This window comes from Chlorocebus sabaeus, chromosome 25, assembly GCF_047675955.1.
Source record: "Chlorocebus sabaeus isolate Y175 chromosome 25, mChlSab1.0.hap1, whole genome shotgun sequence".
Classification (NCBI taxonomy): domain Eukaryota; kingdom Metazoa; phylum Chordata; class Mammalia; order Primates; family Cercopithecidae; genus Chlorocebus; species Chlorocebus sabaeus.
This window is the reverse complement of record NC_132928.1, coordinates 11,236,133-11,260,239: the sequence shown is the minus strand read 5'-3', so window position 1 is coordinate 11,260,239 and position 24,107 is coordinate 11,236,133. Positions and strand designations below refer to the sequence as shown.

Here is a 24,107-nt window from a genome sequence, read left to right as displayed (position 1 = left end):
GGCGGGCGGCTTAGTCTGGCCCCATCGCTGTGGCTCCCTGGAGCAGGCCTGGGAACTGTTTGCCTACTGTATGTTTTCCCTGCAGGTGGCACGGCCCCTGCCAACCCCGTACAAATGACCCCGACACTCTGGGGGCTGGCCCCTTAAGTCTTGAATGCGCCTTTGGCCAGCTACTCCCGGGTTCCCAAAATGCGGCTGGCAGTGAGATTGAGGCCATGGCAGAGGCTCCTGGCCTGGGAGCGGATCCTGCCTGCCTGTGTGAGCGTGGGTGTGACACAATTGTCTGCCTCGGGACGCGGGCACAAGGGTTCCGACGCCGCCACTGCTGCTTCTGCTCCTGCTACCACTGCCTGCACCTCCCTGCTGCAACTGGTATGATGGCAGCAGCCACTCCGAACGGTCGGCAGCTGCCATCACTAACTCGTGCATATATACAGTCGTATCTTTTGATTAATCAGTTTGAGGCATTATCTATCAGTTTTCTATTATAGTAGGCAAAGATTTAATTATCTTACACAATCTCTTCTCTTTTGTCCACTCAATATAGTTAGATTACAATTATGTTGTCAGTATTCAGCATTTATTATTCATGTGAAAAAATTATTTATAGCTGAATGTTGTAATGTTCCATATTTCTGTTTCCTTTCTATTTGTTTTTCCTGAAGTTAATAATTGTCTTGACTTTTCATGTTTAATTTTCCTTTATTTAGTTTTTCAAAGTCAAATGATCTCAAGTAATGTATCTATTGTAATTCTTTACTCTGAGACTTCCTTTCCTAGAAACCTCTATTTTCCTTTGTATCCCCTGATTGCTTTCTTGGGTTGCTTCACTGTTGTCATCTGGGACTTAAATTTTCTGTGATCCTTGGAATTTCTCCTGGATTGAATTCCCTATTTCTGGGTTCTTGGATCTCCTTTATTCTTGGTTTACTCTCACTCTTTTGGTAAAGCATATTCTCTGGTGGTTTTGTCAAGTTAAAATAACATACAGTGACAGATGTCATGGTAATGACTGCTTTCAACATGCTGTCCCACGGAGTCACTTGGCTGCAGGTTGTCCTTCATGCTTGATGTGTAGTTGTTATTTTGGAATCTCCATTCATTCTCATCCTGGCTGTTTCTTTCTTTTTCCTTTGGTGGGGCTCTATTTTCTCTATCTCATGTTGTCTTCTTTTTGTTTTACTCCATCTGTTTGTGGAGAACATCCTCAGTGTCCTGAGAAGGGCTGCGTTGGAAATAAACTTTTGGAGACTTCATATGTCTGAAAATACCTCTGTTCAGTATTCACATTTCAATAATAATGTGTCCCAATATTGAATTTTAGGTTGGATATTATCTTCCTTTGACATTTTGAAAGTATTTGTCTGTTGCTTCCTTGATTCCAGGATTGCTATTGGAAAATCTGAATCTTTTGATTTCTGATTATTGGTATGTATGTGACTTTTGTTTTCCTGGAAGCTTATGGGATATTCTTTTAGTTCGTGTTGTCTTAAAATTTTACAATAATGTTTTCATTGTGTTGTATTGGACACTCGAGGGCTGCTTTTAATCTGGAAATGTGTGTCCTTCACTTTGGGAAATTTTGTTAAAGTACTTCATTAATTTCCTCCTGTACATTTTTTCTCTGTCTATAGAGCTCGTATTATTTGCATCCTGGGCCACTTGGACTGGTTCTCTAGTTATCTTTTTCTTCTACTTTTCATCTCTTTTAGTCTATTTTCTGGGCAATTTCCTTACCATTATCTTCTCACTTTTGTAATGTGGTTGTTTTGTTTTGTTTTACTTATTCCACCATATTTTTAATTTTAAGCGCTTTATTATTCTCCTAATGTTTCTTTTAAAATAGCAACTGTTGACCAGGCATGGTGGTTCAGGCATGTAATCTTAGCTGGGAGGCCATGGTGGGTGGATCACATGAGATCAGGAGTTCGAGACCAGTTTGGCCAACATGGTGAAACCACATCTCTACTAAAAATACAAAAAATTAACTGGGCGTGGTGGCGGCTGCCTGTAATCCCAGCTACTCGGGAGGCTGAGGCAGGAGAATCGGTTGAACCCAAGAGGCGGAGGTTGCAGTGAGCCGAGATTGCGCCATTGCACTCCATCCTAGGCAACAAGAGTGAAACTTTGTCTCAAAAATAAATAAATAAAGTAAAATCAAGTAGCAACTGTTCTGATTTTATGGATACAGTATATTTTAACTCTTCAAGGATGTTGATGATATTTTTTCCTAAATTTTTTTCTCTTGAATTTTTTTTTCTGCAAGTCACTTTTTACATTTTGTGTTTGTGTTGTTCTCGGTCTTCTTTTTGATAATCATTAGTTGTGTGTTCATGATTAGATCAAATAGACCGAAAAATTCAACTGGAAGCTATGAATATACGGATGTCATCCACCTTAAATTTCACTGTAGGGTTCTCTGGGTGAATTTATTAGCAACTGGTCAGATTTTCAATAAAGTAACTCTTCCGATCTCCTACTTAGAAGAAAAAGGTCTGCCTACCAGCATTTTGGGAGCCCAGTGTGAGAAGAGAGCTGGGATTCAATATCTGGTTGCTGTGTGTGTGTGTGTGTGTGTGTGTGTGTGTGTGTGTGTGTGTGTAACTTAATCCCATTTTCAGTTCTATACCTATGCCTTCATCTGTGCAAGCCCAGTACCTCTTCAGAAGTTAAACCTCCAGGGTGTTATGCCAGGTTATTGTGGAATGGGATGGGGAAGTTTCTCAAAACATATCTTTCACCCCGGTTCTTTTATTTTGGTTCTTCCACTTCAACCCTTAACTTCCAGAAGTCCCTGATACTTACTGCCAGTTTCTGATTCTTTCGCAGATTCTGCAGTGTAAATAGGGTTAGTTTTGTCAGTGCGACAGTTACAGTCTTAGGATTTAACTTCCCTGGTGTCTTCTGGTCCATCACCTTCACCTTCAAAATTGTGTTGATATTGTCTCTTCTGATCTTGTCCTTCTGAGTTATGTCTTTAAAACAACAAATCACTTTTCTGAAGTTTTATTGAGTATTGCATTTGAGCAAGACTAGTTGTTTATGTTCAAACTGCCACTTTAGCATGTGCCCTCTGCCTTTTTTCTTTCTGCATAAGTCTTTAGCAAATGTAGGCATTAGAATTTAAAGAGTCATTCTGCTGCCTTTAAAACGAGGTTTTCTTTTTTTTTTTTTTTGAGATGGAGTCTCACTCTGTTGCCCAGGCTGGAGTGCAGTGGTGTGATCTCAGCTCACTGTAACCTCTTCCTCCTCAGTTTGTGATTCTCCCGCCTTAGCTTCCCCAGTAGCTGGAATTATAAGCCTGTGCTACATGCCTAGGCAAATTTTTATATTTTCAATAGAAACGGGTTTCATCATGTTGGCCAGGCTGGTCTGAAACTCCTGACCTCAAGTGATCGGCCCGCCTTGGCCTCCCAAACTCCTGGGATTACAGGTGTAAGCCACCACACCTGGCCTAAAACAAGGTTTTCTTGAGCTGCCATCTTGACAGATGCCATCTAACATATCTGTTTTTAAAATGTATTAACCCGCGCTTGTTTTTATAAATTTTCTATCGTTTCTTTTTTTTGTTTCCAAATTGTTGCTTCACAGTGTAAAAATGCTAATGTAATGATAGCTTGAGTGATGTCCATACTTACGGCATACAATGCTGAATCTTATATTAGATTTACAAAATCGAATATTGGATTTTCTAAAATCTTTCCTTCTCAGCCATAAAGTGTACTTGGTCTTATAGCAGTAAACACAACTGTCACTAAGAAAAAATGTTTATTTAAAGCAAATAAATAATTGTCTCTAACATGTACCAGAATCACTGACTGACTTATAAAAACAGATTGCTAGGCAGCATGCCTAGAGTTTCTGATTTAATAGGGCTCGAGATTTTGAATTGCTAATAACATATTTTCAAGTTATGCGGATAATGCTGCTGGTCTAGAGATCACACTTTAAGAATCACTGATACAGACTATATTGATCCTTGAAACCAAGAAACAAAAACATCACCAAAATCCCCCTGTAAAGCTCTTCTTGTTATTCTTTACATTGGACAATTGAGCAAAACTTTGAACTTACTCTGTTGTTGCTCTTCTTGCCTAAAATAGATGTTTACAGCAATCATCTTCCAAGACAGACATGTGATATAGTTAGTGTCACCATTTTAATTAGTGAATTCCTTCCTTTGGTCTACTATTGTTCCTTTCTTTCTGAAATACATGTTTAAAGTTTTGTCAGCTGGGCACGGTGGCTCACGCCTGTAATCCCAGCATTTTGGGAGGCTGAGGCGGGCGGACCATGAGGTCAGGAGATCAAGACCATCCTGGCTAACATGGTGAAACCCCGTCTCTGCTAAAAATACAAAAAAAGTAGCCAGGCGTGGTGGCATGTGCCTGTGGTCCCAGCTACTAGGGAGGCTGAGGCAGGAGAATGGCGTGAACCCGAGAGGTGGAGCTTGCAGTGAGCCGAGATGGCGTCACTTTACTCCAGCCTAGGCGACAGAGCAAGACTCCATCTCAAAAAAAAAAAAGTTTTGTCCACCTTCCCTTTTCTTCTTCGTTCTTCTGTTGCCTGCGGGTTTTCTGGTGCTACCTCGGAGAGGAGTAGAGGAGTAGCTCAGTCCAGCTAGAGGTTGGTTGCCAGGGTGAGCTCTCTTATAGAAACACTCTGTTGAGTCAGTCATGTGGCATCAGTGTGCTCTTTTGGTAACGTGTTGATGGCATTTTGGGTGTACTTGCCTAACATAGAGGCTTCACACTGAGATTGCACTTGTTCATATGTAAACTCAAATACCAAAGTCAGGATAGGTCTTTGCTAGTCAGCAGTTTGGATATGGCTATACACTTTTCTGAATTTAATTGAAAGCTTTGAATTCTTACTTTGACAGGAGAGATGTTATAATTGTTGATTCTAAGTGGATTTTTGTTCATTGCGAACATCAGTTTTTTATTTAAAGAAAACCTGGGTCGACTGGGTGTGGTGGCTCTCACCTGTAATCCCAGCACTTTGGGAGGCTAAGGCAGGTGGATTGCTTGAGCCCAGGAGCTCGAAACCAGCCTGGACAACATGGCAGAACCCTGTCTCCACACACACAAAAAAAAATACAAAAATTAGCCAGGCATGATGGTGTGCACCTGTAGTCCCAGCTACTCTGGAGGCTGAGGTGGGAGGATCACTTGAGCCTGGGAGGTCAAGGCTTCAGTGAACCATGATAACGCCACTGCACTCCAGCCTGGGTGACAGAGTGAAAATCAAGGAAAATGGCCTTTTATCCAGCTAGCTAACTTAATCTAATAGAAGTAGAATTTCAGTTTTAAGAGTAGGTTTGATATTGTAGAAATAAGAAATGAAAAATTGTTAATATACTCATTCTCTTCCTACATTATTGTTCTCCTATCATTGTGGCGTGAGAAGCAATGGAACTGTTTTATGTTGGTTTTTAAATAGCACAGATTTTTTTATTTGTTTCTGTATGTTGGGTCAATTATAGTAAAAAGTGTGCTGATGTTTGACATACTAAGTCAGTTCTGAAATCTTTGCTAACATTTATATCTCATTCAGTCTTCAAGTTATATTTAAGCACAAGTTTTGCTTGATATTTTGACCTCAAGAAGACAAGAGTGAGCCAATAGGACAGTTTCCTTATTTGCTTGTAATAGTGTTCAATTTATTTATTTTTTTTAATGGAATGAATGTTTCAGGGCTATCTTTTTTTAAATAAAGGGAAGCTTCGCCTGTTAGGTAAGTAATCTCTTGTAACCCAGCAAATACCATATATATATATATATATATATATATATATTTTTTTTTTTTAACTGTTTTTTACATAGTTGATGACTGCATAATAACACTGTTTTCTAACCAAATGTCATGGGTTATTGTGCCTTAGGCTTTTACAAAATTTTGTATTTCTGTGATTGACATAAATAGATATGCATAGACTGTTAGCCCCCCCAAAAACAGGGGCTTTGGTTTGTTCATCACTATGTTCCTAACATAGTGCTTGATACACAGCTAATTCTCAATAAATATTTGTGGAAGGAATGAAAAATTTTGAGTGCTGCATCTATTGTGTTACTTAATTGATACCACAAGGTGGTACTATTGTACCATGAAATGAAAGCCTGTAATTCTTAGTACCACATAAATCCTGTGACTAAATGAAACGAATTGACTACCTATTATGTTTATTGCCTGCTTCATTTATTTATAATTTCAACATGCGATTAGTCTTTGATTACATGATTGGGTCAGGCAGTGAGCTCATAACCTAAATAAAGAACATTTGGTTCAAATTTTTATAAAAAGGTTAAGTGAGATAGCATCTTAAAAAACCTAGCATAGTACCAAGGTAGTTTCTTTTTCTCACTTTTAATTTACTTTGGGTTAAAGGCCTTTGTTAAATTGTTATTTGTGGTGAAATAATTTGCCCCAAATTTTCTAGTAAATTATCACTGAAGGTTAAATAGTATTATAAGTCTGTTTTGGTTGTCAAAAGTGCTTAAAAAATTAATACCAAACCTAGATTTATATTTTTTTCCCCTCACTTCAAAAAAATTTTTTGTTTTGCTTTCATGTTTCTTTTATGGAGTCCATGAAATATTTTATTAATGTTTAGTTCTTTATTATACATTTGTACATAATCATAGTGTATAAAGTAAGTCAATTTATAATTTATCTTGGTTTTACCCCTATTTTAAAAACTAAGCATTGAAAAGTTTGTTTTGTAGCTTGTACCTTTTTGTTTCCTTATGATGGAATTGACTTTGGAATATTTTGATTCTATAATTTTCCTCAGACTGAAGTGAAATCAGAAGAGGGCCCGGGTTGGACGATCCTACGTGATGATTTCATGATGGGAGCATCTATGAAAGACTGGGACAAGGAAAGTGATGGGCCAGACGACAGCAGACCAGAATCTGCAAGTGACTCTGATACATAAAGCATCATAAGAAATACAGTTGCAGTCATTTTATTTTTTTCTAGAGAAATACGTCATCCTCTGATAGTTGGTGAATTATAAGGATACCATTTGTAAAAAAGTCAAAAGACTTTTGCTAGATTTCATATTTCCCTTTTTATGTACATTTTATATATACTTCATTAAAAATTATATTTTAAACCCTTGCATAATTTTAAGCATTGTTCCTCAGAACATTTGTAAAAGGATATATTTCTGCTTGACTAGCGAGATACGCATTTTGCCAGGATCATATTGGTCATGTCTATTGGTGTGTTATTTCAGTATCACCAATGTTTTCAGAAATACAGTACTAATTCATAATTAAACTCTTTGAAGTTAATATTTCTTTGCCTTCTAACTTATAGACCCAACTATGTATCTGTAGTTTTTGGGAATGATTGGTGTCCTATGGTTTGTGTTGGGAAGTTATTGAGAAAACCTGTATAATAAAATTTAAAATTATAGTTTTTCAGATTTTGGGTGGTGATTTTAGTTTTGGGTAATCTGGAAGATATGATTTAAGAAACAACAGATTTCAACTTATTATTATTTATTATTATTATCATATTTGAGATGGAGTCTTGCTCTGTGGCCCCGGCTGGAGTGCAGTGGCATGATCTCGGCTCATTGCAAGCTCTGCCTCCTGGGTTCACACCATTCTCCCACTTCAACCTCTCGAGTAGCCGGGACTACAGGCACCCACCACCATGCCCGGCTAATTTTTTGTTTTTGTATTTTTAGTAGAGACGGGGTTTCACTGTGTTAGCCAGGATGGTCTTGATCTCCTGACCTCGTGATCCACCCGCCTCAGTCTCCCAAAGTGCTGGGATTACGGGCGTGAGCCACCACGCCTGGCCCAGATTTCAGCTTTTATTTTTTTTCCTTTTATTTATTAAATAATATAAATAATGACAGATTTATTTTAGGTGTTAGGCTATTTTTGCAGGAGAGATTTACAGAGGTGGAAATTCTCATGCTTTTGCAATGAGACATAATTTCACAGGAAGCATGTTTGACATGTTTTAGTCTCTCTCTCCTTTTTTTCCCTCCCAAATATTTGAGTTAGCTTAAATTCTTTTTATGGACTGCCCAGCCAGTGAAATGATGCAGTTAGGCAACAAATAATCTGCAGCAGAATATTGCATTCTATTTGAGACTTGATTCCATATTATTGCCTTAAAAGCTATTAAATTGGGTGAGTTTTAGTATCCAGCTATTAAAAAGAGGAAAGACTGTTTAATATCATTCCAAAATTTTTGTGAAATGTGGCCCAAGATGTAAAGTTTTTAAGGGAATTATTTAATAAATATGATCTGTCCCTTTTTGAAAAGGATCCATCCCTTTTCATAATAAAAATAGTTCCCTCCTACCACCCAGTTGCACATACTTGCATCTGTTACATATTGAAGGATAATCTTCCCCCCAAAAAACTATGCAAGAGCAGAGATGTTTATATTTTGAAACGCATTTGAGTGTTACAGTATTATATGACTAAAGCTGAATCAGTCTGTGGCCTGGTATTTGTTATCATAAAGGAAGATGTACACCTAAGATATCAAGTAGTTAAAACAGCAAAGTACAAGACGCATTTTTGTATTTATTCTAACTTTTGAACATTAGTGTCTTTCAATATAAATAAATGTGAACAAATATGCCTCAGTAGTGATACAGGAGAACTAAATATCCTGCTATAACTTAATATGGATAAATATTTCAATATGACCTAACAAACACATAATTTTGAAAAAAAAAAATATGTGCAGCAACTTAAACACATTTTTCTCCCCAGAACTAAGATTACACTTAATTTAATTTAATCTGTTTCTGGGTTATACTAGAGTTTTGCAGGAATTTTTCTGAGTAAGTAGTACATTCACATGATAGATATGGATAAGTAGCTTATTTACTGTTTTGAAACATAATAGTCATATTTTATAGTCCCTCATTTAATTTGAAAAAATTTGACAAGATTTTCACATTGAAAGTAAGGAAGAGAATATTTGCAGCTTCACTTCGTTCAGAAATTATTTTATTCCAAAGCAAAATTGAGTTGCCACTATCAGGGAAAAAATTGTATCACTTCTGTTAGAAGACTATGAAGTATATATGAATTATATGACAATTTTTATCATGTAGATTTGATATCTTCTGTGTATTAGTATTTCTGCCTCTTGGGTATTAAGCAAAATATCATTATGTATAAATATGAAACCAGGAATGTGCATATTTTAGAAACTAATTGTATATCTTAAGTGAATATTTGAGTTTAGTTCTGTCACCTCTATTCTAAATATTTTACCTACAACATTTACATTATTCGGATATCAATCAGATAAATAATCCAAGTCTATTTCATCTTTCTACATTGTCTTTGTGGTTTTTGTTTGTTTGTTTGTTTTTGAGACGGTCTCACACTGTCACCCAGGCTGGAGTGCAGTGGTGCAATCTCAGCTCGCTGCAACCTCCACCTCCCGGGTTCAAGCGATCGTCCCACCTCAGCCTCCCAAGTAGCTGGGACTACAGACTTGCGCCACCATGCCCAGCTAATTTTTTGTCTTTTTGATGGAGATGGGGTTTCACCATGTTGCCCAGGCTGGTTGTGAACTCCTGAGCTCAAGGGATCCTCCTGCCTCTTGCCTCCCAAAGTGCTCAGATTACAGGTGTGAGCTGCCATACCACCTGTCTTTGAATTTTTTAATGAGGGGAAAGAAAACCGCCATTCCTGCCTCCCCATTTATTTAAACGTAACACTTAGGATTTTATTTTTGGTAACTACTGAGAATAATATAGTAGGTTACTTTTCCTCGGTTAGAAAGAACTATGGAAAATAGGAACCAATAATTTGGAAGCATTATTTCCTTATTTCATATATAGAAATAATTATCTTATTTCCTTATTTCATGTATAGAATGTTCTAGATACTTGGATGGCTGGGGTTAATGTTCTTAGTCTTTATCATAGTTTAGCATTGATTGTTAATTATTTTTAAGCATCAGAATTTGAAAGCCAATGATAATACCTGACTAGGACTGAAAATAGAATTATCTTAGAAGTTTAGCACTTTTTATAGTGGAGTTGGAGCACTGAATTTATTTTCAAATTACCTAGAATTCTGCATTGCTCAAATATTACTCAATTAATTGCAAAATATACCTTGGAAACCCTTTGGATAGAATAGTTCAGAGGGTTACCACTAGTACTTAGAGCCTAAAGTCACTCAGTAGGAGGTTCTAGAAGGTCTATTTGAAGGCAATCCAATTTCTTTAAAATAAAATATTTTTTGTCTTTCAAAACAGACGGGTGAAGAAAGGAATGTATAAATTCTGGGAAACCTCTTCTGGTTTCCTTCCATTTCCTTCCACATTTCCATTAATGTGCTAATTTGAAGGAATTTAACTTCGAGGAAAGTTGACTATTATAGTGAATATTATAATTTGTCAATACTTTATTGATAATTTAGCTTTGTTTTTATTTGGAAACATTTTTTCCAGTTGACCAAAGCAGAATTCATTCTGTTCTTCCTTCAAATTCATCAATTAGGATCAATGTGAGTGATATTTATCTCCACTCTGCATGTCAGTGATATGGTATAGATGCTGGTAAGCCCTGTAGATATCATGAGTATGAAGACTATTTGAGGTGAATTGGCAGTGAGAGCAAATTTTGGAAACAGGAGAGAGAACTACTTCGTGCCTACAAAAAGCTCTCTCATTCCTTCCCCAAGAAAACAGGAGTCTGAATTTTGGCCAGCTGGGTGTTTGAATCTTACTGACTATTGCAGCATTGGTAGTCCTGGTAAATTTTTTCAGTGAGCAAGCTTTTCTGACATTTGATTAAACATATTGCTCAAGGGAATCTGTGAGCAGATTTAGAAGTAGAATGTTTGAGGTGGTTGACAAGACATTTAAAATTGTGATTAATGTTTTAATAAAATGCTAAGTTAGAATGAATCTAATCATAGTTATATAGATGGAAGTTATATTCTAACAGTTCTTAAATAATTTTAGATTCTCTAAATTTAGACTGTTTTCTAGCTTAGAGAGCTGTATTAATATTTTTTACCTAGTCTACTGAACATAATTTCAGGGAGTTAGTATTTAGGACTTTTTACCTAGAGATGCAGTAAACCTTTTAAATTTAAGTTTGCTTTCTTAAAATACCTGTTCCAACATTGCTCACCTTTCTTCTCCCTCCTTTGTGCCCTCTCCTTCAGTGGGAGAAGCACATATTCAGCTTTCTGTTGAACGCTCTTTGGTTTTCAACTGAGTAAGGCAAGCAAGGATATATGTTAGAAGAGTGGGCATAATACCTTATAATAAAATTATAGGGACTAAAAGTCTAAATCACTGCTGTCAATAGGACTTTTTGTGATGATGGAAGTAATTTACGTCTGTGCTGTTCAATGTGGTAGCCACTAGCACAAGTGGCTATTGAGCATTTCACATGTGGCTAGTGATACGGAGGAACTGTTAATTTTAATTTATTTAATTACTTTAACTTTTAAGTTACATGTGGCTAGTGGGTCTATCCCAACTATGAAGAGAATAAAGCTACAGAGCATATATCTAGTCTAATAAAACAACAGTGAATTTGGGAATTGTGAATTTGTCTTAAGCTTTTTCCATAAACTTTTATTGATACAATTTAGGCATATACAAATACTGGTGAAATTTTATTGATTGAATTATTGTTGACTTTTCTTTCAGTATTTATATTTTGAAAAAGATATGTTTCTTTATAATTAACTTGTATGGTAGGGTAACTGTTCCCTTAAATGTTAAGCCACTTAGTTAATAACAAATAGCGTTTGGTTTTTTAGCATTGTTTATCATCTGAGGCTTTCAGAATTAATACACCAGACCTTAAATCTTTTTGTTGTTCTCCAAAAGAATGGGTTTATGACGCATCAAAAGACATCTTGAGAACTGCTGGAGCAACAGATACCATGTAAGGAGTGAATTCCCATGTTTTTCACTTATATCGAGGGGCCTACTTATTTAGGAGGTTTCCTAAGTAAGTGTATTTAGTTGAAGGACCCTAGAGTTGCCTAGGTCCATTCTATTCTAGCACATACTCAACATACTGCCAGAGCAAATGTAGGTTGTAGATTCAGGCAAACACACACACACACACACACACACACACACGCACACACAAAACCCTGAAGAGCACAATGAGCATTAGCACAGCCAATTTAAAATGATGAGGTGTTAACCACATTTGTATAAATAATAGTTTCTCTAACCCTGAATCATTATCCTGCATTTTTAATGCAATCGGTTCATAAACATCAAAGTGAAAATACCAAATTTGTAAGAGGTCAGGACCAACTGGGGCTCTAAATGGAGAGACAGCTGAGAGCTGTGTCCATATGTGTGGGTGGCCTTGCAGCTGTTGATTCACCCTCAGGCTACCAGACAGTTGCCTCTTTGCACTTGCAGAACCAGACTTCAATCTTAGGTAAAAATGTATCCCTCCCATGGACAGGACATAAACAATAGATTGACATCAGCTTTGAAAACATCAGTGTGGCAGCCAGACTCAGCAGTTGCCCCCAGTACCAATCATAACATCAAGACTGTTTCTACACAATAATATTTGTCTTTGTACAGCAACACTGGGTTCTCTTAAGTATATTATAAATATAAAAGCTCAAAGTCCAAAAGGTTCAATGTGATGATATCCTTGTCTACAAATGGCAGGAACACTAGGATAGATTGCATGAGACATGACTGCCGTATCTTGGTCCTTACTAGGATTCCCAAATATACTCCTTAATAACCAGTAAAATTATATTTACACTGAACATTTTAAGAAATACCAGTGTTTGTTGTTGGATGAGAGACAGCCTAATTTTGGAATCACAACTGAGTTCAGAGTTCTGTTTTGAGTCTTACTAGCTTTGTTTCCTTGTGTAAGTTTCTTAACCTTTGTAAGGCTAGCATGTAAATCAGATATAATAATATATAGTTCATGGTGTAAAGATTGGATTAATGTATGCAGTGTCTATCTAGCACAGTGCCTGATATGTAGTAGAGTGTCAAGAGATGTTCTCTCTTATGCATTTGGAAGATCAAGTGCAGTGCTGCACCTATAGGTTTCCGTTCATTTCTCATCTATGTAATTGTGAGTGTTCCTTTTCTAGATAGAATTCCCCCTGACAAAAGTTTAAAGTCTAACAGGTGGTAGGTGCTTATTGAGGCCCAGCAATTCTACTTCTGGAAACCTTCCTCAGGAAAAGATCCTGATGACAGAAAATGCTGTGTGAACAGTATTATATAGAATTGTTTTTAATAGCAAGAAATTTTTTAAAACTTACAAGTTCAGTGATATGAGGACATTTACATAAACTATCATGAAGACTGATGAAAGCAGTGTCAATGATATGTTAACTGAAAAAGTAAGATTGAAAACATTATGGATAGTATAAGTTTCTTAAATGCCAACAATGCATGAGGTGAGTAGAATAATACTTTTTTTAAAGAGTGTAATTTTTGACAATCTGAAAAGCCTTATATTGAGAAAAATGATCCTGACATTTAATGAGACACTAAAACATTTTTTCCTTCCTTATTCTGTTCTAGAATCCAAACTCTAAATACTGTTTAATAGAGTACTATTGATACTAGCTATATTTGATGACTGTATGAAGAGTCCTATTTGCTAGAATCCTACTTTATCTTTTAAGTTTTGCTAATTACCCTGCAATGAATGTTGAACATAAAAAATTTGACTCCCTTTCCATGTGTCCACTGTTTCCTTGTGCCTCTTGATTAATAAAACTTTATTTTTAAGTGAGAATCACTCTTTTCTTGATGTAAAAAAAAATCATTGCTATTTTGTTTTTAACCATCCTATTTTGCATAGTTCTATCACTTATTCAAGTAAAAGTTGGAACAGAACATGTGATAATAACAGCAAACATTTAAACAATATTGATTTTATGCCAGACAATATTTAAAGGTTTCATAATGACCCTTAATTCATACCATCTTCCTTATAACCCTGTTAAGCAGATGCTGTTATTGTCCCCATTACACAGATGAGGAAACAAGCAATAAGTTTCGGTAACCTGACCAGGGCCACACAGATAGTATAGTTCAATCCAGGCTCGAGTCACAGAGCTGCTGTACACAATAGTGATTCCTCACATTTTAGATGACATTAATGTCTTATAGAAAATGAGATTCTAGAAATTGAACTCTTCTCTGGAAAGATAAATGGGCATTCAGTATTTCGGTCTCATTTAACCATGACATTAACCTATGGCCAATGGAAGGTAGTAGTAGATGCCATGCACTTTTGGGTCCTCACTTTCAAGGTGACAAAAGGAACAATGATCATGCCAAAAAGGGTGGTGGCCACATGTGTGCCCAAGGACAGGGCTATTAAATTCTTTATTCAAAATACAGTAGAGGCTGCAGCAAGTGTCTTCAATGCCTATGTGCTTCCCGAGCTGTATGTGAGGCTGCATTATTGTGTGAGTTGTGCCATTTACAGCAGGAAGCCTGCAAGAACTGGACAGCCCCATTCCTATTTAGACCAGTAGATGCTGGCACCAAAGCTCATGTAAGGAGCTGAGTCTTTAAGGACTGAAGAAAACTATCCTCTGGAGAAAAGTAAAATGGAAATAGTACTTAAAAAATTAGTAGATGCCATTAATCAGAAGGTGAAAATTTTCCTGGCTGTGTCAATTTAGAGTTAACATATCACACCAGGCTGTTGCTGTCAGTTTATTCTGTAACTTGCTACTAGATAATTCATTATAGGTCTTGCCTGAGCATGTCTTATAATTAAAACTTTACATTTGAATTATCTGGATGCTGCAGAAATGGAACTACTTTACTGACGTGGTATCCAATAATTTACTATATACAGCTATTGGTTCTTTATTCCTAAGATACAATATACTGACTATTTGCTGCTCTCTGTTACTTAATGATATTAGGTGACTCATAAAGGTGTAAGTGGTTGACATTTTTGCTATTAAGAATTTAAATATTCAAATTATGCTTTATAAATGAGGATTAGAATTTTAGCATGTTATTTCCTAGGAGATAGCAGGTAACTAAAACTTTATAATTAAGGATATCCCATTGCTGTTGTTTTAGCATCTTTTCTAAAAATGCATGTTTTACAATATTTATGTCAAACTAATTTTTATTTGATGTGCAGTAACAACAAATCAATGCAAAATTATAAATTAATGAATGTAACAGTACAAAGTTGTAAGACATACCACAGCTTTCCTCTAGGTGGCATGATTTCAGCTATCATTGAGTCAACTGATAAAAATGTTTTTTCCCTACAACCACATGTATGTAGTTTCTGAACAATCAGTACAAGTGTGACATTGATTAGATTTAATTGTTACAACTGGTTAAATAACCAGATTGACCTTATAATAGTCTACTGTTTAATGATCTTAAGTAACTTAAAATTATAAGACAAAGTCCTCTTAAAGAAACAAATACAGAAAACTTGTTATCTCCAATAACCCAGCAGCCAAAATTATTTGTCTCTTCAGGTCACAATGACACACCCATTTCTGGATTTATTTATTTGGCAGATGTTTATTTCTTATGGTAGATAGCTTGTTATTTGCTTGGAACAGTAAAGATACTGCCTTTTTATTAAAAGGACTCATATAGATATAACAAATCTAAAGAGAAACCACAAATTATAGGATTCTTGATTACAAAAATTTTCACATTAACAGGAAACAGTCCCTTCAATTATGTGAAGGTAACTTTCCTGGTGTCCTGGTTTTATGAAGCAGTTACTGTGTGCTAAACAAGAAGGATCAACATGTGAAAAATCATTATTATGTGACCTGCAAACACCAAACAACAAACAGAAACACTGTTCTTTTTTTTCTCTTTACTGGCACTAAAATGAGAAAGGGGCCCAAACTCATTTTTACCTTTGAGATTATTTTTCTGTTGTTGATTTTCAAAAATGTAAAAAGTAATTTCTCTGGCTATACACACAATACACAACATGCTTGTTAATCCCATTTTTGTTGTATTTATCTTCTTCCTTTCTTTGTGGGAGACTGTTTTCATGGAGCTCAAAAGAGCTTGACCAAGCACCTCCTGGGGGTTCATTTTTGTGGCAGTGCAGGTTTGTATCAATGCTAAAATTGTGCAAGTAGCATTTTCCAAATGTATCTCGGATAGTGATTTTTAGAATATGCTGCATAGGGAAAGGGGAAAAAAAAGTCTTGGAAGTATGCAAAATACAGTATCACCATTGTAACTGAAAAAAGGTGAAAGACTAACAGATGTATTCTTACAGATTTAAAGCAGCTTCATTTTAAATAAGGTAATTATCTGGAACAGTCCTGGTTTACCCCTATTGTCTTAATGTAGAGCGTTAATAAGAGACTTTAATCGTGAATGCTTAACTGAACTTCGGTAGTCATTTAGCATTTTATTCACCAAAAGTGTATTTTCTTGTCATTTCCTCCTATAATTACTGGGGGCAAAATACCATAATATTTAAAATATGCTCAATGAGTGGCATCCTCTTTACCCCAAAAAATGTTTGGATTTGTGTGATAAATAATGTAGTTTCCCTAGTTATGAGAACTTTATTTTCTACTAAGATTTAAAATAATCATCAGTGAGAGTTTGTGGTCTGTAGTCTCCAGTTTTATAAATTATAACCATCTATATAGCTGTGCTTTTAAAAATACTTATATACTTAGGCTTTTAAAAATACGTATTTACTATTTTTTTCCACTATCATAAACTACACTGAGGTTTTCCTGTTTTATGCAATTACTATTGACCCTTGGTTTTTATTTAGTTATTTATTTATTTATTTATTTTTTAATTGCAGGGTAATCGAGGCAGCAGAAGGGCAAAGTTGTTTGAAATGTAGGTTGGTAATTTTGGTAGTGGAAATTTAGACATTTGGAATTTTACCCAATCTATAAAGCCCACTGAGATGACGACAGACACATAAATTCATTTAAAGACCATGTATCTTTAAAAAAAACAAAAACAAAAACAAAAAAACTTTTGTTATATCATACTCATTTTAATTATGAGAACACAGTCATATTTTTCTTTATCACTCACCTTCTCTTTTTTTTCTCATCTTTCGTTTTTATTTTTAGTTGGCTAAAACACTCTCTCCATTTCTCCCCAGCAACCTCATTCTGGCTTCTTGCTTTGTGAAGTCTATCTGTGAACTTCTGTGGTGATAGAGTAAATGAAGTAGGAGTAGAGATTCTGTAAAGGTGAGTGTCAAGTACTGCCCTAAAAAATATGGAAAATTCTGCCTCTGGTTTCTTTTTGTCAACATTAGGATTTTGTTAAGCACTGATCCATAGTGTTACGCTGCATGCCAACTATTACCATATGTTATTTTATTTATATCAGTCACTAAATGCTATCATACTGGATGAATTTCACCAGGGGCAGGAAACCAGAGGCTGCAGCTACAGGGATGACATAGCACAGGCCACTTTGAGACCGCCTCCCCAAGAAAGACTTTCCTGGAGAGCTAAAATTGTAGAGATATGAGTGGCCCAAAAGCCACAAGCAGTAATCAATCAACTAATCATAATTCCAAAGGATGAGATAATGTTCCCATAGTATATCATTAGTGTGATGAGTTTATCTCTTTAAGACCTCACAACCTGCTGATATACTGTGGTTTTTCTTGGTCCTATTTCTTTATTTTTTACCACCTCTGATCTCTTTAAACCCACTCTGTTTCCATTTTCCTCCCTTCCCATTGTTTCCTCCTTTTTCCTTAACACTTCTTCCTTAGATTAATCTTTAAATACAAATGGAAATAATAATCGGATTATTTTTCATGAGGAAACCACCTTTCCATTTCATTATTCACAAATAGAATAATGAAATAAAGCTGTTTACAGAAATGCATATAGAAGATCAGACAAAAATGATATAGACCAAACATTGTTCTTGAATAGTGGTATCAAATGTAAAATTATGAATAAAATCTTAAAAGACTTGGTGTATTTTCATATTAAAGGGTTATTTTGCATTTATCAAGTATCACTGTTTGGGGGAAAATGTAATCAATTACAGTCATTCCATATATTTCTTTTTTCCGCTTCCTGATTTTTCATGCTTGAAACCATCCTGGAAAGCTTCCAGAATTGTTACAAATGAAGTTATGCTTTGGTCAGTGTTAGTAAGGACCTATGATCCATAGGCGTAAAACTCCAGGACAGGGATGAGTAGTTTTGTTTTCTTCAGCCTCTTGTAGAAATTCCACATTACTTAACTGAATAGACCCATTGATGAGTGGAGAATGGCTAAGAGTGGAAACAGCTCCACTCTCTACCTCTGTAATTTCGAAACAAAAAATTCCATTTGAGGGCGTTAATAAGAGACTTCAGTCGTGAATGCTTAACTGAACTTTGATAGTCATTTAGCATTTTATTCACCAAAAGGGAATTTTCTTGTCCTTTCCTCCTATAATTACTGGGGGCAAAATACCGTAATATTTAAAATGTGCTTACAGAAACTACTAGGAGGCAGAACTAGAAGCAAATTCTTCTTGGGGTCTTCCCTGGCTTTTCAGAGAGAGAGAGAGAGAGAGAGAGAAAGCCAGATATTTTTATTATAAATTCCCTGACAGAAATAAAGACATGATAGGATAAGAAACTCACAGAGTCAGTAACTTGTTCAGGATCACAAAGCCAGAAAGTGACAGAAATCTGAACCCAAGAAACCATGATTGGAGCCTGCTCTTTAAACCACTGTACTCTCCTGCCTCCTTGAAGTAATCAAGATGGTGTATATCATTTAAATACCATTTTACCATGAAGACTGTGGAGACCCTGGCACATAAGACCTCTATAAATTTAGTGAATGTTTTGCCTCTTAAATATAGAGATGAAAAAACATTATAATAGTTATTTAATAGAAGAAAGGATTCATTTACAGTTACCAGGGATACGGCTCTAGCAATCTTGCCTGTTAGGTCTTCAAAGAACTGATCATTTGAGAGGTGGAAAGGGGCTCCTCCTCTCCTGCTATACTCACTTACTGCACTTACCCATTCCAGCAGCTTTTACCAATACCTCCCGTCTTACCCTCCTGGGCTTTGGGGAAATTAAAGTAGCCTTTTATGAGTAAGTCAGGGGTCTCAGGTCTAAGGAGCTGTTAAGTGAGCAATAGGTAGTCAATAAACTAAGTATTATGAACAAAAGTGTATATGTCTATGTAAGGAAGAGGGGTGGCCATCAGAATTTATGGCTTAGATGCTGTTTTCCTAGAAGTGATGTAAACGGACTCTTGCTACTCTATCTGCACTCTAATCTGAATCTACTTAAGGTGCATCCGTATCTGTACCAAGAAGGTTGTCTGTAAACATGAAAGATGCTCACTGGCTTGTGGGGAAGCTGAACCTATATCCTCAGCAAAATATGGTGATAGCTAACTCAGGTAACCAGCCATATTCCACAGCAGCATCTTCACTCAGTAGCTCTGGTTTGGAGCTCCTGCTCTGTGTCTATAATGGCCACAGGTGTAGGAATATTCACTTTTTGTCCAATCTGTAGAGCTAGCCTACTGCAGTTCTCAAACTGATCTCAGAGGGAGGACTTAACTGGATGAAACTACTAGGCTGACAGTAGCACCTCTTGATTATCTTTTCCTTGGGCTACTCGGATGGTAGCTGGTTTCTAACTCCTTTCAAGTTGCTTCAATTCAAAACTGGTGTCAAGGAAAGGAACCTGCTGGTGCTGATTTATACATAATTTTTAGAATTATTCAGAAATGGTGAGTTGGACCAATTATTTTATTCCAGAGTTTTTCAATGTGTGATAATGGAAAAAATTCTGTATTCAAGGGAGTTCGGAAAATGCTGGGTTAAAAGACTGAAAAGGTCTTCTCTTCTACACGAGTTTCAGAGCCTTTAACATGAAAATGTTCCAGAATGAGGAATCTAAGAGGACAGGAGAGTACCCAGTATCTCCCAAACTTGTTTGACCCCAGAATTCCTGTTTGTCAGAACATATTCTGGGACCACTGTTTCTCACAAGTACATAGTAGGTAAGAACATAGTGGATCCTGACTGCAAAAATCCAGCTCTACCACTTACTGTGGTCTCGAACAAAGTACTTAACTTCTTTGTACCTGTCTCCTCATCTGCCAAATATGGATAATAAGACCTACTTTACAGGTTTATTGTGAAGATTAAATGACCATACACAACACACATCAAATTACTAAGTGTAGTATATGTTAGCTATTATTATTTTATTTATTCAGTGCTCTACTAATAATCTAGGCCCCATATACATCTAAAGTATAAATTTCAAAAGTGATAGAAAGTTCTTTGTGACTTTTCTGAACTAGGGAACATCTGAACTAGAGAATAGTATAGAGATCTTGGGTTTGGGGGTAAATTCAACAGAGTTTCCAATTTAAATCATCTGTCTAGTCAGTATGGCTGCAGAGTCATGCTGAAATGAAAATGTTGACTTTGAGTAACTAAAGGTAAAATAAAAGAAAAAGGGAAAGTGGAACAGTGGTAAGAGTTATTCTTGTATTCATCTAATTTAGACTTGGTTGAAATTGAAAATGTCAAGTTATGAGTCGTGTAGAACAGTAGACATCAAACACTAAAATTCCAGCTTCCTGGATTAATGCTGTGGAAAGAATGAAGTTGGTTGATAATGTTTAGCCTAGCAAGAAGGTGAAGAGAAAGCCATACAAGAAGTGGCTTAGGCAGCAAATTATAAAGGTGACCATTCATTCAAATCAGTGAAACAGACAAATATACCTTATTCTTTAGGTAAAATTGATGGATCTCTGTTTTCCAGCAGTTCATAAACAGAGGGCTATATTGTAAACAACAAACTAACAAACTCTAGGATGGCAACCTGTTAAGGTATCCCAGAAAATTAGAAGTAGGGCATGAATTTAAAAGATTGGAAGGTATGTCTTCAGGACTGGCCTGACCCTGAGTAGACTGGTGCTCCCTCCCACAGGGGTGTGTGTGCACACATAATACAGGAGGAAAGCCTTCCATTCTAGGGCAAGTGATTCAGTTTGGGAGGCTGTGACTGAGTTACACTAAGTAAAAACGGGAAACTTGATTGTCCTTCAACAGACCTGTCCAAAATGACTAGAAAGTAAATACCGTAAATCACTATTGTCAGGGCGCACATTCCACCTCCTTCCTCCCTTCCCCACAGCGGTCCTCATTTCCACACCCCCTCAACGGTTAGGGGAGAGCTCGTGGTCTAAGTAACGAGAGGACTTATGACTGTAATCCTAGCACGTCACTTTGTTGAAGGCAGACACGTGGTTCAGAGAGAACTTATAAATCTCCCCTCCCCGGCAAGATCGTGATGTTATCTGCTGGCAGCAGAAGGTTCGCTCCGAGCGGAGCTCCAGAAGCTCCTGACAAGAGAGAGACAGATAGAGATAGAAATAGAGAAAGACAGCAGAGCGAGAGCGCAAGTGAAAGAGGCAGGGGAGGGGGATGGAGAATATTAGCCTAAAGGTCTAGGGAGTCATCCAGGAACAAACTGAGGGGGCTGCTCGGCTGCAGACAGGAGGAGGCAGAGAGGGTCTATTTTAGGGTGGCAAGTGCCTACCTACCCTAAGCGAGCAATTCCACGTTGGGGAGAAGCCAGGAGAGGTTGGGAAAGGGTGGAAGTCCAAGGGAGCCCCTGCGCAACCCCCTCAGGAATAAAACTCCCCAGCCAGGGTGTCGCAAGGGCTGCCGTTGTGATCCGCAGGGGGTGAACGGAACCGCGACGGCCGATCGTCTGTGGCTGGGTTGGCGTTTGGAGCAAGAGAAGGAGGAGCAGGAGAAGGAGGGAGCCGGAGGCTGGAAGCTTTTGCAAGCGGCGGCGGCAGCAACGTGGAGTAACCAAGCGGGTCAGCGCGCGCCCGCCAGGGTGTAGGCCACGGCGCGCAGCTCCCGGAGCAGGATCCGCGCCGCCTCTGCAGCCTCTGCGGCCCCTGCAGCACCCGACCGAGTCCCGAGCGCCGTGCGAAGCGCACCCTCCTCCCCGGGGCGCGCCGGGCTCGCCCCCAGCGCGCGCACACGCGCACACACACACACACACACGCACACACGTGTGCGCTTCTCTGCTCCGGAGCTGCTGCTGCTCCTGCTCTCAGCGCCGCAGTGGAAGGCAGGGCCGAACCGCTCCTTCTTTAAATATATAAATTTCAGCCCAGGTCAGCCTCGGCGGCCCCCCTCACCGCGCTCCCGGCGCCCCTCCCGTCAGTTCGCCAGCTGCCAGCCCCGGGACCTTTTTTCGTCTCTTCCCTTTTGGCCGGAGGAGCCGAGTTCAGATCCGCCACTCCGCACCCGAGACTGACACACTGAACTCCATTTCCTCCTCTTAAATTTATTTCTACTTAATAGCCACTCGTCTCTTTTTTTTTTCCCCCATCTCGTTGCTCCAAGAATTTTTTTTTTCTTACTCTCCAAAGTCAGGGTTCCCTCTGCCCGTCCCGTATTAGTATTTCCACTTTTGGAACTACTAGCCTTTTTTTTTTTTTTTTTTTTTTTTTTTTAAAGGAATTCAAGCAAGATACGTTTTTCTATTGGGCATTGACTAGATTGTTTGCAAAAGTGTCGCATCAAAAACAAAACAAAACAAACAAACAAACAAAAACAACTCTCCTTGATCTATACTTTGAGAATTGTTGATTTCTTTTTTTTTTCTTCTGACTTTTAAAAACAACTTTTTTTTCCACCTTTTTAAAAAATGCACTACTGTGTGCTGAGCGCTTTTTTGATCCTGCATCTGGTCACGGTCGCGCTCAGCCTGTCTACCTGCAGCACACTCGATATGGACCAGTTCATGCGCAAGAGGATCGAGGCGATCCGCGGGCAGATCCTGAGCAAGCTGAAGCTCACCAGTCCCCCAGAAGACTATCCTGAGCCCGAGGAAGTCCCCCCGGAGGTGATTTCCATCTACAACAGCACCAGGGACTTGCTCCAGGAGAAGGCGAGCCGGAGAGCGGCCGCCTGCGAGCGCGAGAGGAGCGACGAGGAGTACTACGCCAAGGAGGTTTACAAAATAGACATGCCGCCCTTCTTCCCCTCCGAAAGTAAGTACTCATTTTGACTTCCATCCCCCGAGGTTTAGCGCTGCCCGGAGCTCTCAAAAACGCAGCAGCTCCCGGTATCGCCCTTCCCTCTCGCGGTTCCCGTTCGCTTTTTTCCCGTTCTCCTGTCCTTCGCCCCATCCACCTCCTTTCCAGTTCTATGCCTGAGGCCACTAGGCTTTAAAACGTTTACTTTCTACTTTATTTTCTCCATCTTTCCCTTCCCCCTAACAATTCAGCGCTTTAAAAGGCGTTATTCTCTTTTTCTCTTCACTGAAGTTCTTTAGTCGGCCACCAGCTAGGAGTCAGCCCCACTCTGTCAAACTGAGGTGCTCCCAGGGGCAGAGTTAAACTGGGGAATCTTGGTAGGTTTGTTTTCTTTGCTCCGATTGGCGTGGAGCGCTCCGAACTGGTGCACGAAGGGTTAAAAAAAAAAGTGTCTCAAAGCTAGCCTCTCCGGAAGGCGCCCCCTTTCCGTGCTGACCTATCAACTGGTTCCCCAAGTCGTCTCTATTGTCTCTAACTCCCCTAAAAATGTCAGCATCGCCGAGACAAAACCCGGTTTGGAGACCCCTCGAGAAACCTACCTGGAAACCCTCAGTCCTTGATGTGTCGTTTGCTATCACTAGGTGTTTCATTACCCAAAGGCAAAATGCTATAACCACGTTCCCTTTTCACTTCACCTGGAGTATAGAAAGGACAACTCCGTTTCTGACTGTTTTAAAAGGTTTTAGTTCACGTTATTTTTCAGAATACACTCAAACCTGCCTTCTTCAGATCTCCAGTGTAGCAGATCATTTTTCTTACGGGTCTGTTATCCTGCTCCTGCCTTTTCGTAGGCTTCCTGCACTTACTTCAATGCATTCCTAAAACTCAGAGTAAATGATAGCCGGGTTTTTTTTTTTTTTTTTTTTTTTTCAAACTGGCTTCTCTGAGAACAGTGTCCTCAAAACCAGCTGGCATACGGTAGCAATAGGAGTGAAATGATTTATTGTAGAGGAAAGGAAGACACAGTGTAGAATTATTTCAGAGTGAAAAAAGAGAGAGAGAGAGAGAAGAAAGAAAAGAAAAGAGGCAGCATCATT

General features: G+C 38.1%; 2 protein-coding genes across 3 annotated transcripts in view; both read left to right on the top strand.

Annotated features, from left to right (window-relative positions):
- RRP15 (ribosomal RNA processing 15 homolog) overlaps window positions 1-13,759 on the top strand; it is a 50,962-nt gene extending 37,203 nt beyond the window's left edge. The window contains exon 5 of the mRNA XM_007988420.3: window positions 6,794-13,759. Within this exon, the coding sequence (XP_007986611.2) occupies window positions 6,794-6,937 (144 nt within the window). The 3' untranslated portion in view covers window positions 6,938-13,759. The remainder of the gene's footprint in view (window positions 1-6,793) is intronic.
- Window positions 13,760-21,301: 7,542 nt separating this feature from the next.
- TGFB2 (transforming growth factor beta 2) overlaps window positions 21,302-24,107 on the top strand; it is a 96,760-nt gene continuing 93,954 nt past the window's right edge. For both annotated transcript variants that reach the window (XM_007988419.3, XM_007988418.3), the window contains exon 1: window positions 21,302-23,025. In XM_007988419.3, coding sequence (XP_007986610.1) covers window positions 22,680-23,025 — 346 coding nt within the window. In that variant the 5' untranslated portion in view covers window positions 21,302-22,679. The remainder of the gene's footprint in view (window positions 23,026-24,107) is intronic.